This window comes from Theropithecus gelada, chromosome 11 (genome assembly GCF_003255815.1).
Source record: "Theropithecus gelada isolate Dixy chromosome 11, Tgel_1.0, whole genome shotgun sequence".
NCBI classification, from domain to species: Eukaryota; Metazoa; Chordata; class Mammalia; order Primates; family Cercopithecidae; genus Theropithecus; species Theropithecus gelada.
The window spans coordinates 15,276,798-15,293,708 of record NC_037679.1 but is presented as its reverse complement, the minus strand read 5'-3'; the positions used below and the strand labels follow the sequence as shown (position 1 = coordinate 15,293,708).

Genomic DNA, 16,911 nt, shown 5'->3' with positions numbered 1-16,911 from the left:
GGTCACCTGCAGGGAGGGGGTAGGGGAGGGACACTACCTTAAAGGGGCAGGTCTGCTTTGCCTAGGCCTCCTTACCTGTAACCTATCTTCCTTCCACCTTCTAGAGACACCCCACCTTCCCAAATGCCTAGTTGCTAACCTCTTCCTTTTCCCACAAAAAGTAAAGGAGTCCAACACAGAGTAGAGTGGTAACATTTATTAGGAAGGAGAGATTTCAGTTAGACTCCCATGTCTCACACAGAAGAAACAGATGGTAACTGCCATTTCTTTCTTTCTTTTCTTTTTTTTTTGAGATGGGAATTTCTCTCTTGTTGCCCAGGCTGGAGTGCAATGGTGCAATTTCGGCTCACCACAACCTCCGCCTCCCGGGTTCAAGCGAGTCTCCTGCCTCAGCCTCCCGAGTAGCTGGGATTACAGGCATACACCACCATGCCTGGCTAATTTTGTACTTTTACTAGAGATGGGGTTTCTCCATGTTGGTCAGGCTGGTCTCGAACTCCCGACCTCAGGTGATCCGCCCACCTCGGCCTCCCAAAGTGCTGGGATTACAGGCGTGAGCCACCGCGCCCAGCCAGTAACTGCCATTTCTAAAGAGGAAAGAGAGCAGGCAGAGGGTCCTGACTCCCAGGGGACAGCTAGTTCAGCTGGACAACGAGGGAGTATGAGATTAGGGTGGATAAGAACACTGCTCACCACCCCTCCACTGAAGTTCAGTGGCTAAAACACTGCTACACCAGCCAGCCAGTGGAAGGCTATCTTGCTCTCCAGGAGACACTTGGGATGTGGTTGGTGGCAGGAAGAAAGAATGTCATGCTATCTTTTGCTGCTCCTCCGGGTTTCTTTGCCGTTACTAACAGGGTTGCTGGAAGGGCCAGGTGGGCCTGCAGGTGTGTGGTTGGGCTGGCTTCGAGTGATTCGGGTGCTGGGCGGGGGGGAGGGAGTATGAGGGGGATGTGGGCCACCACCAGGACCTGTTGGGGCACTCAGTCCATTCCCATTCTGGCTCTCAGAGGCTAGTTGTGGGAGGAGAAGAAACAAAGGAATTAGTTAACATAGGAGAGGGGTCCATCTCAAGGCCTGCCTCCATGCCCCAAAGAGTGGCACAGTCTTCACCATGCACAACTGCGTCTTAATGCCAATTCGACCAAATGCAAAAGACTGTGGGCTACAAATATGAACGGAGCTCCAGAGAAGACTCACACGATCATTTGGGAAGTTGCTACATGAACCTCGGTATGATATTTTTCTCTCGTATTTATCTCACTATTATTGGGAATCAGACCTAGAATTAGCTGTTTAGTTCTAGGCTCAAGGATCTCTGACAAAAATGCCCCTTTACTGGGTCAGGCGCGGTGGCTCACGCCTGTAATCTCAGTACTTTGGGAGGCCGAGGTGGGTGGATCACGCGGTCAGGCATTCGAGACCAGCCTGGCCAACATAGTGAAACCCCGTCTCTACTGAAAATACAAAAATTTAGCTGGGTGTGCTGGCGGGCACCTGTAATCCCAGCTACTCAGGAGGCTGAGGCAGGAGAGTCGCTTAAACCTGGGAGGTGGAGGTTGCAGTGAGCCAAGATTGCGCCATTGCACTCCAGCCCTGGCGACAGTGCGAGACTCCATCTGAATTAAACAACAACAAAAAAAAGCCCTTTTACCAAAAGTGATTATAAAACTGGAGAAGCATGGCAAGGGGAAGGGCCTGAAGTCTCTGCGTTAAAATATGAGGCACTTAAAAAAAAAAGGTGTGTATGTGTGTACCATGATAATGTTCATTTTAGAAAATATAGATAAGCATAAGTGAAAAGATTATTACACATAATCTTACCCACCAAAGATAATAACAAGTCACATTTTTGTGTATATAAGTTTTTATTTTTAAATTTTTACTGTTTTAGAGATGAGGTCTCACTTTGTCACCCAGGCTTAGTGCAGTGGTGTGATCATAGCTCACTGCAGCCTCAAACTCCTTGCTCAAGCAATGCTCCTGCCTCAGCCTCCCAAGTAGCTAGGACGATGGGTGTGTACCACTGCATCTGGCTTAAATTTTCAATGTTTGACTGAAGCCAGGTGTGTGGGATGATTTCTTTGAGCTCTCATAATTCTGGACATACCACTATCATTGAACTTAACCATGGCGTATTATAATCATTATCTCTCTCCTGTGTAAACCACAAGCCCCTAAAGGCAGGTAGTGTGTTTTATTCTGTGGCAAATAGAAGGTGCTCTAGAAACATTTGTTACATGAAGGCATAGGCTTGCTTCTTGCATACAGTAGGGCACTATGAACCCTAAATAGCATGGAAGTTATAGCCTAGTGGTTCTTTTTTTTTTTTGAGAAACAGTCTCACTGTTGCCCAGGCTGGAATGCAGTGGCATGATCTCAGCTCACTGCAACCTCCGCTTCCCAGGTTCAAGCTATTCTCCTGCCTCAGCCTCCCAAGTAGCTGGGATTACAGGCTCCTGCCACCACATCTGGCTAATTTTTGTATTTTTTTTTTTTTTTTTTTTTTTTTTTTTTTTTTTTTTTGAGACGGAGTCTCGCTCTGTCGCCCAGGCTGGAGTGCAGTGGCCGGATCTCAGCTCACTGCAAGCTCCGCCTCCCGGGTTCACGCCATTCTCCGGCCTCAGCCTCCCGAGTAGCTGGGACTACAGGCGCCTGCCACCTCGCCCGGCTAGTTTTTTGTATTTCTTAATAGAGACGGGGTTTCACCGTGTTAGCCAGGATGGTCTCGATCTCCTGACCTCGTGATCCGCCCGTCTCGGCCTCCCAAAGTGCTGGGATTACAGGCTTGAGCCACCGCGCCCGGCCTTGTATTTTTAATAGAGATGGGGTTTCGCCATGTTGGCCATGGCTGGTCTTGAACTCCTGACCTCAGGTGATCTGCCTGCCTTGGCCTCCCAAAGTGCTGGGATTACAGGCGTGAGCCACTGTGCCCGGCCAACCCAGTGGTTCTTAAACCATATCTCTACTGAACCCTGCTGCTCCACTGGACTAAGATATCTGCAGCCCATGGCTGGGTGTGGTGCTCATGCCTGTAATCCCAGCACTTTTTTTTTCCCAGCCAAGGCAGGCAGATCACCTGAGGTCAGGAGTTCAAAACCAGCCTGGCCATCATGGTGAAACCCTGTCTCTACAAAAATTAGCCAGGCATGATGGCAGGTGCCTGTAATCCCAGCTACTCAGGAGGCTGAGGCAGGAGAATTGCTTGAACCCAGGAGGCAGAGGTTGCAGTGAGCCAAGGTCACGTAATTGCACTCCAGCCTGGGTGACATAGACTCCATCTTAAAAAAAAAAAAATTAGCTGGCCATGGTGGCAGGTGCCTGTAATCCCAGCTACTTGGGAGGCTGAGGCAGGAGAATCACTTGAGGCGGAGGTTGCAGTAAGCTGAGATTGCGCCATTGCACTCCAGCCTGGTCGACAAGAGCGAGACTTAGTCTAAAAAAAAAAAAAAAAAAAAAAAAAGAGGGGTCTGGGAGAATTGGGTGAAGGAGGATATACTGAGAAGAGAGAGCTTTGGAAAAGGAATGAGGGAAATGCATCTTTCTAGGCTGAGCAGAGTGGGAGAGTTAGGAGGACCAGTGGATGGAAGGGAACAGATTTACCTGGAGAAGCAGCAGAGGGTCCAGTGGTAGGCTGGGAAGCTGAAGGGTTGCTGTCGTTCTGCACCTGAAGGCACAGATTACATATTCAGATCCTGCTCCCTCCCATGCTTCTTGTCTTGATCTGCCCTCTTTTCCCACCATTGTGGCCACAGGACTCACCGCCTTGTTGGGTGTCTGCTGGGTGCTGTACTCTGGATTTGGCTCACTGAAGTTAGGAACCTCAGAATAAACCATACAGAATCTGCAAGGGGAGAAAGTAGCTAAAGCCTTGGATTCATCCTCTGGGCCACTGCTGGAGGCCTCAGAAAAGTCCCGATAGGTTGGACGTGGTCACTCACATCTGTAATCCTAGCACTTTGGGAGGCAGAAGCGGGAGGATCGCTTTAGCCCACAAGTTTGGGACCAGCCTGGGCAACATGGCGAAACCCCGTCTCTATAAAAAATACAAAAAAATTAGCTGGGTGTGGTGAAGCACGCCTGTAGTCTCAGCTACTTGGGAGGCTGACGTGGGAGGATCACCTGACCCTGGGAGGTCAAGGCTACCGTGAGCCGGGATCATGCCACTGCACTCCAGCCTGGGCGACAGAGACTGTTTCTCAAGAAAAACAACAACAACAACAACAGAGAAAGTCCAGAAATAAGGCTTGGAGTACACACCCTATGCTGCCTCCTTGCAAACCCCTTTGCCCTGGTGCTTCTTCGTCCCAATCCCCAAGATAGCACTTACTCTCCAATCTTCTGCAGATCACCCCCACGGCCAGTATATAGTGTCAGACAACCTTTGAAAACTGAAGCGTACCTACGGGAGCAAAAAAAGCAAAATTCAGAGTACTCAGAAGTGTTATAGGGACTGTTAACCCCACTCTTGATTGTTGTTGCCTTTGGAAGGCCAGAAGTCACCAGCTGGCTTACCCTTTGGTGAGCCGGATAATGTCCCCAGGCTGGATCAGATTGCCGACATCGTCCCAGACAGAGATATTGATGCTGCCTGTTTTGTCCGCCACTTTGCAGGTCCGAACCTCATGCCCGTCCTTTGTCTTGGTCACTCGGCCTGAACAGAACAGATAAATCGAGGTGGGAGGATGGTCAAATAAATGGGGTGGTAGCTGTCAGAAGGATGAGATGTAGATATTGGTGGAATGAGGGAAAAGGTGTACAAGCAGGGGAAAGGCCAAATCCCTGGGGCATAAGGGGTTGGGATTGTGGAAGGGGTGGTGCTGGGGGTGGAGGTGGGAGTTCAGGGGCCAGCACCATGGAGAGGGCCCTGAGTGGAAAGAGGCCCGCGTGGCACAGGAGGTCTAGATCTGGCAAGAGTTCTATCTACCCTATACCTGACTGCAACTTTCTGTCCCAGGGTCGAAGAGAGAGATTGGGAGTGAGGAGTGTCTTGCAGCTTGACTCGCCATCCCCATAGCAAGTTAAGAAAGCAGATAGCGTTCTTTCCCTCCTGCCCCCCACCCCAATCCCGGGAACCCGCCACCCCAGTATAGACACCTGTCTCCAGCACAATGAAGATGAGGTTCAGATTCTTGAGCCCAGGCTTGATATCCTTCACAAAGGTCTCCGTCGTCATGCTGCCCGAGCCTCGGCACCCCACTGGATGGGGAATAAGGGATGAAGGCTCAATGCTTGAATCCTTTGCCCCCATGCTCCACTTCCCAAGGCCTACCTACCCCATTAGGCCGGGGTCAGGCAGCCTCAACCCCTCTAACGCTTCTAAAAGATTTAAAAAGAACATCCCCGGAGGCCTCCAACTTCAAGATCAGAATTTGGGGGTCTCTGGACAGGCTGCTTTGGGGCTGGAAGGCCCCCTGCCGGGATGCTCTTTTAGTCTCAAGCCCTGAAGTGGCGGAGCCGACGGAGACAGGAGTAGGGAACCCGGTGCAGAGCCAGGGAGTAGAATCTTACTGGCCAGACCTTCCCGAACCCTCATCTCGACAACCCGGGACTCGCTCCATGCCCTCCCCTGCCCGCCGCCCACCACCCACCCAGCCAGCCGGCAGGACTGTGCACGCCGCTGAGCAGCCCGCAGGGGGAGCCACAGGCTCCGCTGCCGCCGGATGCTGCCCGGTGGAACGCGGGAGTGCGGCCATTCCCGGAAGTTTCCCCGGCTGGCCTCCTCCGGCCAATCAGCACCGCCCGGGCGCGCCCTGCGTCCCGCCGCCTGCCCTGCCCAGCCAATCGGGATCAGAGACTCGTGCGCCGCGAAGGGGGCGAATTTCAGGTATTAAAGGAACCTTGGAGATCGTTGGCTCTGCAGGGGGAAAGATCCACCACTAGAGGGCGCACAGGGCCCTAATTTTTCTTAACTTGGTTGGGGAGAATGCACTTAGGCTCTAAGACGTTTGTTAGGCTCTAAGAGTGACACAATGGGAAAAGGAGCAAGGGCTTCGGAATCTGGCGGACAAAAGTTTGAATCCTGGCTCAATGCTTCACTTCCTTTCTCGACTATTTAAACATATGTAATTCCAATTCCGCTAGGCGCGGTGGTTCACGCCTGTAATCCCAGCAAGTAGGGAGGCATAGGCTGGAGGATAGCATGAGTCCAGGAGTTCCAGACCTGCCTAGGAAATATAGCGAGACCCCATTCGCCACAAAAAGGGGAAAAAAAAGACAAAAAATATGTAATTCCATCTTACGAGAAAACGGAAGTTATATTTAAAAAAGTGCCTTGCACATAGGCACACACGGTTTCCTCCCTTTTTATTGCTCTAACCCTTATCTTTGTTCCTGATTTGAGGTTCTCATCTTTAAGGCACTATCCAGCTTGGTCAAGGTCTCTGGGAAAAGTGGCATTTATACCAGAGACAAAAGGCAGGCTCACCCTTCTTGGAAGAGATGGAACCTGCGGCATAGAGGGAAACATTTGTTAGGCCCTCTTTTTTTTTTTTTTTGAAACAGAGTCTCCCTGTGTAATCCAGGTTGGAGTGTACTGGTGCAATCTTGGCTCACTGCAACCTCTGCCTCCCTGGCTCAAGCGATCCTCCCACCACAGCCTCCGTAGTGGCTGGTACTACAGGTTCACACTACCATCCTCGGCTAATTTTTGTGTGTGTATATATATATATATATATATATATTTTTTTTTTTTTTTTTTTTTTTTTTTTTTGTAGAGACAGAGTTTTGCCCTGTTTCCCAGGCTGGTCTCAGACTCCTCAAGCGATCCACCCACCTCGTCCTCCCAAAGTGCTAGGATTACAGGCGTGAGCCCTTGCACCTGCCCGCAAAGGAGTCTTGCTCTGTCGCCCAGGCTGGAGTGCAGTGGTGCCATCTCGGCTCACTGCAACCTCTGCCTCCCGCGTTCAAGCGATTCTCCTGTGTTAGCCTCCCTAGTAGCTGGGATTACAGGCACCTGCCACTACGCCCGGCTACTTTTTTTGTATTTTTAGTAGAGACGGGGTTTCACCGTGTTGGCCAGCCTGGTCTCAAACTCCTGACCTCGCGATCCACCCGCCTCGGCCTCCCAAAGTGTTGGGATTAAAGGCGTGAACCACCGCGCCCGGCCATAGTACTCTTACCTTACTTGATCGCAGAGTCCCTCTAGAGGACGGCAGAAAGGAGGCCTGAAACTTTAGTTCCTTTCGGGACCTGTCAAATTGTCCACAAAAGGTAGCTAGCTCTGTATTGTTGTGTATAAACAAATTACATAAAGATATGTGTGTGTGTGTATGCGTGTATTAATGTGAATTAGCGTTTACTTAGCCAATGTCCACAATAAATACCATACTATTTAATACCAGATTAGCCTAGGAAGTCATGTAATTGTAATGCCTTGGTTTGTTTAATTAATCCCCTATCTTCTCATGGAGCTCTTTAGGCTCCACATTGACTTCCCTTGGATCCCAGATTCTCTACCGCCCACATCCCCAACACCACAGTGTGTAAGCTAAGGAAATCAAACCCCAACTCAGGAAGACGGAAATTTTTTCTCCCTTCCTTCCTTCCTCTTAGGTGTTTCAGGGAACTCCACAAGTGTTCGAGGAGCCATCGTGGATACGGCAGGAGAGCGCCTGGGAGAGAGGCAGACAACCCATTGAGCAGCCCAGATCTAAGCTTTGCGGTCAGACTCCCTCACTCCCCACCCCGCGGCCGCCTTGTTACGAAGTTCTAGGATGCTGACCAGGTCTCTGGAAAAGGGAGAGGGGCCGGACCCGCAGCAGGTCACGCTGCAGGTCTGCCTCTCCGCAATGATCTCGCACCAATCTGCGTCAGCTCTAAGACACAAGTCACCTGCACCCCTCCAAAGCGAAGCGTGGCCGGCCAGGCCCACACGTTCTTGCCGGGAAGAACACAGAGTTCTCCCTCCCAAAGGACTATATAGTCCTGGCTAGGCCTATATAGACTCTAGACTAGACTTCCGGTCTAGAGTGGAGGCCTGGCCAGCCTTCGTCCCTCCTGGTAGGCCGCTCGTGGCTGGTAGTGTAGGGGCTGAGTTAAACAAAGAGGCGGGGTTTGGTGACGAGCTTCCGCCGGGTTGCGTAGCAGCGGTGGGCGGGGCAAAGGATCCGTCTGAGAAGGCGACGAGTGGTCGGAGTCTTCTTTCCCCTCCTTCCCCTTTCCCTTCCCTACCCGGGAGAGGCTAGGACCCGGCACCAGGGCACTACTGTGGCCGCTGCGGCCTCAGCTCCGACTGGGTCAGGTTGCGGAGACTCCAGGCCGCTTCCAGGGCGGTGCGTACTGCGCCTGCGCGATCTTCCACCTAAAAGAGGGTGTGGGAGGGGAGGAGGTGATGTCCCAGGGGTATTGGGGCGGGGGGCTGAAATACTGGGGTTCAGAAGGAGGGATGGTGGTAGAGATAAAAATGTGGGCAGGGAAGCAGCACGGGCGAGGAGTCGGGAGGTGAGAAGGGGGCCCTGGAGATTGGGCTGTTGGGGAAGGTCCGTTGGAATAGGGGAGCTTTGAGAAGTGCGGGAGCGGCCAGAGCTAGCTGGAGGACCGGCAGCCGCGGACCTGGGGGAACAGCGTGGTGTTTAAATGGGCAATGATTGACGGGCCGGAAGCGGAGGAAGGGAGCATTCCGGGGGCCAGGCTGGGCAGGGGCGGTGGAACCTAAACCCCCGCCCTCCAAGCGCCATAGCTTGGCTCTTCTCCCATGCCTTGTCTTTGGCAGCCTTGTCCTCTCATTCCTTCCCCACTCCTCACCCCCTCCCAGCCCTCCATGAAGGAATCTCACATTCTTCACATCCGTGCGCTTGGTTTGCAGCCTGGCTCTCTTGACAGGTTTCACACACCACATACTGGAAGGCCTTCCCTAACTCAGGACTTTGGGAAATTGGGGAGTGGGGAGGAGGGGGCCAGAGGCAGAGCAGAAAGCCAGGAGGGGTGAGGGCGTTTTGCTTGAGGGATTGACAAACTGCTTCCCTGTTCAGAAACTTCATTTCACCTAATAGCAAGTGGGGCTGTTAATGAGGCCACTGTTCTTAGGGACTGGCCCGTGATAGTGTTATCCTTTTCTTTTTTTTTTTTTTTTTTTTTTTTTGAGACGGAGTCTCGCTGTGTCGCCCAGGCTGGAGTGCAGTGGCGCGATCTCGGCTCACTGCAAGCTCCGCCTCCCGGGTTCGCGCCATTCTCCCGCCTCAGCCTCCGAGTAGCTGGGACTACAGGCGCCCGCCACCACGCCCGGCTAGTTTTTTGTATTTTTAGTAGAGACGGGGTTTCACCATGTTAGCCAGGATGGTCTCGATCTCCTGACCTCGTGATCCACCCGCCTCGGCCTCCCAAAGTGCTGGGATTACAGGCTTGAGCCACCGCGCCCGGCCTGTGTTATCCTTTTCTATAGAGGAGTTTTAGAGTCTCACAATAGGGCGAGAGGCTGATAGTGTCGTTGGCTGATAGTTTTGCCCAAATAAGAATGGAGTGGACTAGTGGTAGAGAATGTGAGTGATGTAGTGTTACTACCTTGCATGTCCAGCCGACCGACCTGTGGCTAGGCCTACCTTCTAGTAAAAAGAAGGAACAAGCTTCTTTCAAGCATTTCCTCTCCGACTCTCAGTACTCTAAATTTATTTTGCATTATATATATTTTTTTAAGACGGAGTCTCACTCTTATCACCCAGGCTGGAGTGCAGTGGCACAATCTCGGCTCGCTGCAACCTCCTTCTGGATTCAAGCAATTCTCCTGCCTCAGCCTCCTGAATAGCTGGGATTACAGGCACCTGCCACCATGCCTGGCTAATTTTTTGTATTTTTAGTAGAGATGGGGTTTCACCATGTTGCCAGGCTGGTCTCAAACCCCTGACCTCAGCCTGGCACGGTGGCACACGCCTGTAATCCTAGTACTTTGGGAGGCCGAGGCGGGCAGATTGCCTGAGCTCAAGAGTTCGAGACCAGCCTGGGCAACACAGTGAAACCCCATCTCTACTAAAAATATAAAAAATTAGCTGGGCATGGCTGTGTGCGCCTGTAGTCCCAGCTACTTGGGAAGCTGAGGCAGGAGAATTGCTTGAACCCGGGAGGCAGAGGTTGCAGTGAGCTGAGATTGCGCTGTTGCACTCCAGCCTGGGCAACAGAGCGAGACTCTGTCTCCCCACAGTTCCCTCCGCCCCAAAAAAAACAACCCTGATGTCAGGTGATCGGTCCACCTCGGCCTCCCAAAGTGCTAGGATTACAGGCATGAGCCACTGCACCTGGCCTTATTTTGTATTCTGTTGCTACAAATAATCTTACTTTAGGATAACAGTATTCAGTATCCTTTCATATTCATTTATTTATTTATTTATTTTTGAGACAGGGTCTCACTCTGTCACCCAGGCCAATGTGCAGTGCTGCAATCTCTGCTCACTGCAGTCTCTGCTTCCTGGGCTCAGTTGATCTTCCTGCTTCAGCCTCCTCGGAAGCCGGGACTACAGGCACTCATACCACCATGCCCGGCTAATTTTTTTTTTTTTTTGTAGAGACAAGGTTTCACTATGTTGCCCAGGCTGGTCTCAAACTCTTGGACTCAAGTGATCCACCCACCTCGGCCACCCAAAGCGCTGGGATTACGGGTGTGAGCCACTGCATCCAGCCTCCTTTCATATTTATTTCATTTGATTTGCAGGACAGTATGTATAAGGGGTGTGCGTGTGTTTATACGTGTATACATATACACACATATAGACACCTTATATTAGGCCGGGCACAGTGGTTTACGCCTGTAACCCCAGCACTTTGGGAGGCCAAACGTGACGGATCACATGAGGCCAATCTGAGACCAGCCTGACCAACGTGTTGAAACCCCGCCTCTACTAAAGTATAAAACTTAGCCTGGCGGCCGGGCGCGGTGGCTCAAGCCTGTAATCCCAGCACTTTGGGAGGCCGAGACAGGCGGATCACGAGGTCAGGAGATCGAGACCATCCTGGCTAACACGGTGAAACCCTGTCTCTACTAAAACTACAAAAAACTAGCCGGGCACGGTGGTGGGCGCCTGTAGTCCCAGCTACTCGGGAGGCTGAGGCAGGAGAATGGCGCAAACCCGGGAGGCGGAGCTTGCAGTGAGCTGAGATCCGGCCACTGCACTCCAGCCCGGGCTACAGAGCAAGACTCCGTCTCAAAAAAAAAAAAAAAAAAAAACTTAGCCTGGCATGGTGACACGTGTCTGTGATCCCAGCTACTCAGGAGGCTGAGGCAGGAGAATTGTTTGAACCTGGGAGGTGGAGGTTGGCATGAGCTGAGGAGATCGTGTCAATGCACTCTATCCTGGGCGACAGAGCAAGACTCCATCTCAAAAAAAAAAAAGAAAGAAAAAATAGGCCAGGCATGGTGGCTCACGCCTGTAATCCCAGCACTTTGGGAGGCCCAGGTGGGCGGATCACAAGGTCAGGAGATCGAGACCATCCTGGCCAACATGGTGTAACCCCGTCTCTACTAAAAATACAAAAACTAGCTTGGCATGATGGCACACACCTGTAGTCCCAGCTACTTGGGAGGCTGAGGCAGGAGAATCGCTTGAACCTGGGAGGCAGAGGTTGCAGTGAGCTGAGATCATGCCACTGTACTCCAGCCTAGCGACAGAGCAACACTCTGTCTCAAAAAAAATATATGTATATATAAAATATATATAATACCTCTATATATTATATATACATTATATTAATATATGAGGCAGGTCTCATTTTTCTCTACTTGACAGTTGAAGAAACAGAAAAACTACAGCAGGGTTACTTGTTTAAATGTGTACATTTATGGGTGGGCGCAGTGGCTGGTGCCTGTAATCCCAGCACTTTGGGAGGCTGAGGTTGGAGGATTGCTGGTGCCTGCCCAGGAGTTAAAGACCAGCCTGGGCAACATGTCCAAACCCCGTGTCTACCAAAAATACAAAAATTAGTCAGGTGTGCTAGTGTGTGCCTGTGGTCCCAACTATTTGGGAGACTGAGGTGGGAGGATTGCTGGAGCCTGGGAAGGCAAGGCTGTAGTGAGCTATGATCATGCCACTGTACTCCAGCCTGGGCAATAGAGCAAGACCCTGTCTCAAAAAATAATAATAAAAATAATAATTTATGTGGGCCGGGTGCAGTGGCTCACACCTGTAATCCCAGCATTTTGGGAGGCTGAGGCAGGTGTATCACCTGAGGTCAGGAGTTTGAGACCAGCCTGGCCAACATGGTGAAACCCCATCTCTACTAAAAATACAAAAATTAGCCGGGCATGGTGGTGGGCGCCTGTAATCCCAGCTACTCTGGAGGCCGAGGTAGGAGAATTACTTGGGCTCGGGAAGCGGAGGCTGCAGTGAGCCAAGATCGCACCATTGCACTCCAGCCTAGGTGACTGAGTGAGACTCTGTCTCAAAATAATAATAATAATTTATGTGAATGCACTTCGGAAACATAAAAGCAGCAGTCCCCAGCCTTTTTGTGAAAGACAGGTTTTCTACAGATGGTGGGCGAGGGGATGGTTTTGGGATGAAACTCTTCCACCTCAGATCATCAGGCATTAGATTCTCATAGGGAGTGGGCAACCTAGATCCTTCGCATGTGCAGTTCACAATAGGGTTCGTGCTTCTATGAGAATCAAATGCTGCTGATGATCTGACAGGAGATGGAGCTCAGGCCTCAGTGCTTGCTTGTTTCCTGCTCACCTCCTTTTGTACGACCCGGTTCCTAATAGGCCACAGTCTGATACTGGTCCATCTGGGGATTTGGGGACCTCTGCATTAAAGCATCATCCTGTACACGTAATGTATTATGGATCTATGCATTTGTGTGTGTGTGTGTGTGTGTGTGTGTGTTTTGAGTTGGAGTCTTGCTGTGTCGCCTAGGCTGGAGTGCAATGGCACGATCTCAGCTCACTGCAACCTTCGCCTCCCGAGTTCAAGCAGTTCTCCCTGCCTCAGCTTTCTGAGTAGCTGGGATTACAGGCACCCACCACCATGCCTGGCTAATTTTTATATTTTTAGTAGAGATGGGGTTTTGCCGTGTTGACCAGGCTCATCTCGAACTCCTGACCTCAGGTGATCCACCCTCCTCGGCCTCCCAAAATGCTGGGATTCCAGGCGTGAGCCATCGCACCCAGCCGGACCTGTGCGTTTTGTAGTCACAGATTTGGAATCGTTATTACTGGTAGTTATGTGCACTGAATAAAAGAATCGTAAATCTCCAACAACTCCTCTTCTCTGCTTTTCCTCTTGTCCTTTTCTTTCCTCCTCCCAACTATGTTCAAATCTACTGGACCCTGTGTGTGTGCTTCCTTAGCTGGTGAGCTCCCTCCTTAGAAAGTAGTCTTACTTGCCTAGCACTGAAAACTTAGTGTTTAATGGAGTTGTCTCATCCTCTCCAACCAACTGCCAGATCCATCTGTCCAGTCTCCTTGCCAAGTGGAGGTAGTTCTCCTGACTCTCCTTTCTCTTCCTTGTTTCTATTACTAGAGTACTCCTGATTGTGACATCACATTCATCCCCTGGGTGATGGAGCTTGTCACTGGGAAGGAAGACTCAGTCGGAGAATAGCCAACAAGATGGGTTACTGGGAGAATCTCTTCAGTGGCACTGAGTGGAGGCATCAGGGGGTTGGAGCCTTGTGAACAGGGAACCTGCCCCCCAACACTTGAAAGGTAAAGAGCTTTGATTCAGAATCCCATTCCAGGCCTTAACCCTCTTCTCTGTCACTTGGGATTCCTTCTGCCCTTGAAAGCCCAGTTCTTAAAACTTCTTTCTGCAGAAAGCTTTCTGTGATTAATCTGTACCATTTGTTCTTTTCTGTATATTTTACAACTTACATTAATTATTAGCTTTTACTTGTTAAGTATTTGCTTAATACGTTTATGTGTTTTTTTCCTATGTACTCATTGGGCTCAAGCCTATACCTTAGTTTGAGGACAAGGATTATGTGTTTCTTCTTCTTTTTTTTTTTTTTTTTTTTTTTGAGACAGAGTCTTGCTCTGTCACCCAGGCTGGAGTGCAGTGGCACAATCTCAGCTCACTGCAACCTTCACCTCCTGGGTTCAAGCAGTTCTCCTGCCTCACTCTCCCAAATAGCTGGGATTATGGCTAATTTTTGTGTTTTTAGTAGAGATGGGGTTTCACCACGTTGGTCAGGCTGGTCTCGAACTCCTGACTTCAGGTGATCCGACTACCTTGACCTCCCAAAGTGCTGAGATTATGGATATAAGCCACTGCGCCCAGCCACGTATTTCTTCTTTATGTCTCTATTGATAAGGAGATTATGTATTTAGGATGATGAAGTTTGGGGTAACCACACAAATAGTGCTTGGAGCTGCTGACCAACTGGGAGGTCATTGCTGGCCTTTAATGCCTGGCAGGCCTCTTTTTAGACATTAGATGAGTTCTTGAAGAATTATATGCCTTCTGGATTATTTTGTAAATTGAATAAATTAAAACTAAAGAGACCTAACTTTAAAATCCCCACGTGGTTAATTCAGTATGATCCACGGCATTCTGGAATTAGACAGAACCTTAGAACCACTCATCTCACAAGTAAGGAAACTGAGTTCCGAAGAGGGGAAGTGATTTCAGTCTAAGGGTTCTGTTGCTTAAGTGAAAAAGATCTCTTCCATTCACGTAAAAAGTTAAGAGCTGCTTGGAGAGAGCAAGGTCAGTTTAGTGTTAGAGCCAGGATACCTTTTATAACATAATTACCCATTAATTTATCTTTTTTTTTTTTTTTTGAGACAGAGTCTCGCTCTGCCGCCCTGGCTGGAGTGCAGTGGCGCATGGTCTCTGCTCACTGCAAGCTCCGCCTCCTGGGTTCACATCATTCTCCTGCCTCAGCCTCCCAAGTAGCTGGGACTACAGGCGCCCGCCACCACGCCCAGCTAATTTTTTGTGTTTTTTTTTAAGTAGAGACAGGGTTTCACCATGTTAGCCAGGATGGTCTTGATCTCCTGACCTCATGATCCACCCGCCTCGGCCTCCCAAAGTACGGGGATTCCAGGCGTGAGCCACCGTGCCCGGCCCCGTTAATTTATCTTTTTTTCTTTTTTTTTTTTGAGATGGAGTCTTGCTCTGTCGCCAGGCTGGAGTGCAGTAGTGCAATCTCAGCTCACTGCAGTTTCTACCTCCTGGGTTCAAGTGATTCTCCTGCCTCAGCCTCCCAAGTAGCTGGGACTACAGGCACGTGCCATCACACCCAGCTAATTTCTTGTGTTTTTATTAGAGACAGGGTTTCACCATGTTGGCCAGGATGGTCTCAATCTCTTGATCTCATGATCCACCTGCCTCGGCCTCCCAAAGTGCTGGGATTACAGGCGTGAGCCACCAGTCCGGCCTATTTTTGTTTTATATGCTCAATCTTAGAATCTTAGAATCATAGAACTTATAGAGCACCTTAGAACTTAGGTAGCCCAGGATGCTTCATTTCATGTAGGGAACTGAGGCCCAGAGAGGCCAAATAAGTTGTCCAAGGTCATACATTTGGTTAGTGATAAAGCTAGAACTAGGACTCGGCTTTCTGGATTCCTAACAGTTTTTTTTTTTTTTCCAGAACTATTCACTGGGACACAGGGAGATATGATGAAATGTTTTAGAGACACCTGTGAGATCCTTTGCCAGCTAATTTTTTGACCACATTGAAGTTTCTAGGAGTCATCTGTTTCCTTAGATCAGGGCAGGTTATGGGGCCCTTTCTCTATGTGTTTAATTGTAGTGATCAGAGCTGGAGAATCCTCAGACCTCTGCACCTTTGTTGTATTCAGGGCATAGAGGAGAGACAATGGTAGATGGGAGACTGCATACTTATACCTGACTTTTGCCCTTATGTTTTTGCCACAAAATTGATGGCAGCATGCCCAGCTACCCAAAATGTAAATCATGGGTTAGAGTGACTTCTCTAATGGTTCTCTAAGCATGTGTGCATGAATGAATGTGCATGGTTTCATCTATGCTTATGGGTTCAAGAAATCCTGAATAAGTGTGGATAAATGTCCTTTAGGAAAAATGTGAATTCCTAGCTTTCTCTAGTGGGAGACCAGAGAAAACAACCACAACAGTAAGTTAAAAGGGCATAGAAAGGGGTCTGATAAGGCTCTTGCATTCCTTCATAAAAATTATTCTATTATAATGCTGACCGGGAATAAAGAGATATCCCAGTATAACACTGAGGAGATAAAGTAGCATAGTTACCTGTTTTGGATTTGGCCTATGGAATAGGAGACTGGAAGTGCAGTTTTCATTTTGGGTTTAGTATGGTCAGATAAGGGAGGTTGGCAGAACTCTTGTAAGGCCTCAAGGGACACTTCAGTGGTACTTCAATTCAGCTCCCCAGGTTTGAGTAAAACCTCCTAAGGCCTTTTCCTATCCTACACCCAAGGACAATATCCAGGAAACCGCTTCCAGTGGCTGTGGTCACTGGCTATGACTCTTGAGGTCCCTGTGATTTCAGGTTTACTAAGGGCTACTGCCCCAGGGCAGTGAGCAGCTGAATTATTTTGAGGCATCCCCCCTGGAATGATAACCTTTCCCTATGACAACCCACTGCAGTGTCAAGAATCCCAGAGATTAGAAGGAATAGTCAAGTAAACCTAACCTGATAGATTGAGATTGTCTGCCTGGGGGCAGTGCAAGGCAGCCTAGTCTAAAGCTGACTTCCAAGGTTGCGTATAACCATGTCAACATTGGTTTCCCATAGATGACAAATAGGAAATACCCTAACCAGATTAGAAATCTAAATTTCCCCTTAATTCTTAAGGCCACATCCCTGAAAGGGTACAGTTATAAAAAGGTGAATAAAGCAGAACCTCCAGAAAGACAAAGAGGGGTTTAGATTTAGGAATAACATTGTTTAGCATTTCTGCAGGTTTGAAAATAGTGACTTTATGATGGGAACCTTACAGCTCCTAATTTGGCTGGTGGGTTCCCATACTCTGTGGCCATCTCT

The 16,911-nt window shown here is 49.6% G+C and overlaps 2 protein-coding genes across 10 annotated transcripts in view; one reads left to right on the top strand and one right to left on the bottom strand.

Moving 5' to 3' along the window:
• Positions 1–177: 177 nt before the first annotated feature.
• NABP2 (nucleic acid binding protein 2) lies at positions 178–7,188 on the bottom strand. 4 transcript variants are annotated; one of them, XM_025402031.1, is made up of 7 exons: positions 7,122–7,188; positions 5,098–5,199; positions 4,516–4,654; positions 4,331–4,402; positions 3,763–3,844; positions 3,604–3,667; positions 178–1,013 (listed from the first exon to the last, which is right to left on the bottom strand). In XM_025402031.1, the coding sequence occupies exons 2-7, from the start codon at positions 5,174–5,176 to the stop codon at positions 814–816; spliced, it is 636 nt and encodes a 211-aa protein (XP_025257816.1). In that variant the 5' UTR covers positions 5,177–5,199; positions 7,122–7,188; the 3' UTR covers positions 178–813. The 4 variants fall into 4 exon arrangements, with proteins under 4 accessions (XP_025257816.1, XP_025257813.1, XP_025257815.1 ...); XM_025402028.1 differs by lacking the exon at positions 7,122–7,188 and adding an exon at positions 5,588–5,701; XM_025402030.1 differs by lacking the exon at positions 7,122–7,188 and adding an exon at positions 5,592–5,685.
• An 875-nt stretch (positions 7,189–8,063) lies between these two features.
• RNF41 (ring finger protein 41) overlaps positions 8,064–16,911 on the top strand; it is a 30,401-nt gene continuing 21,553 nt past the window's right edge. The window contains exons 1-2 of one of the 6 annotated variants that reach the window (XM_025402459.1): positions 8,064–8,130; positions 13,446–13,630. The gene's annotated coding sequence lies outside the window, so the exon portion shown is untranslated. Of the gene's footprint in view, positions 8,274–13,445; positions 13,631–16,911 lie in introns of all 6 variants that reach the window. The other 5 variants (XM_025402456.1, XM_025402458.1, XM_025402460.1 and 2 more) reach the window with 5 other exon arrangements.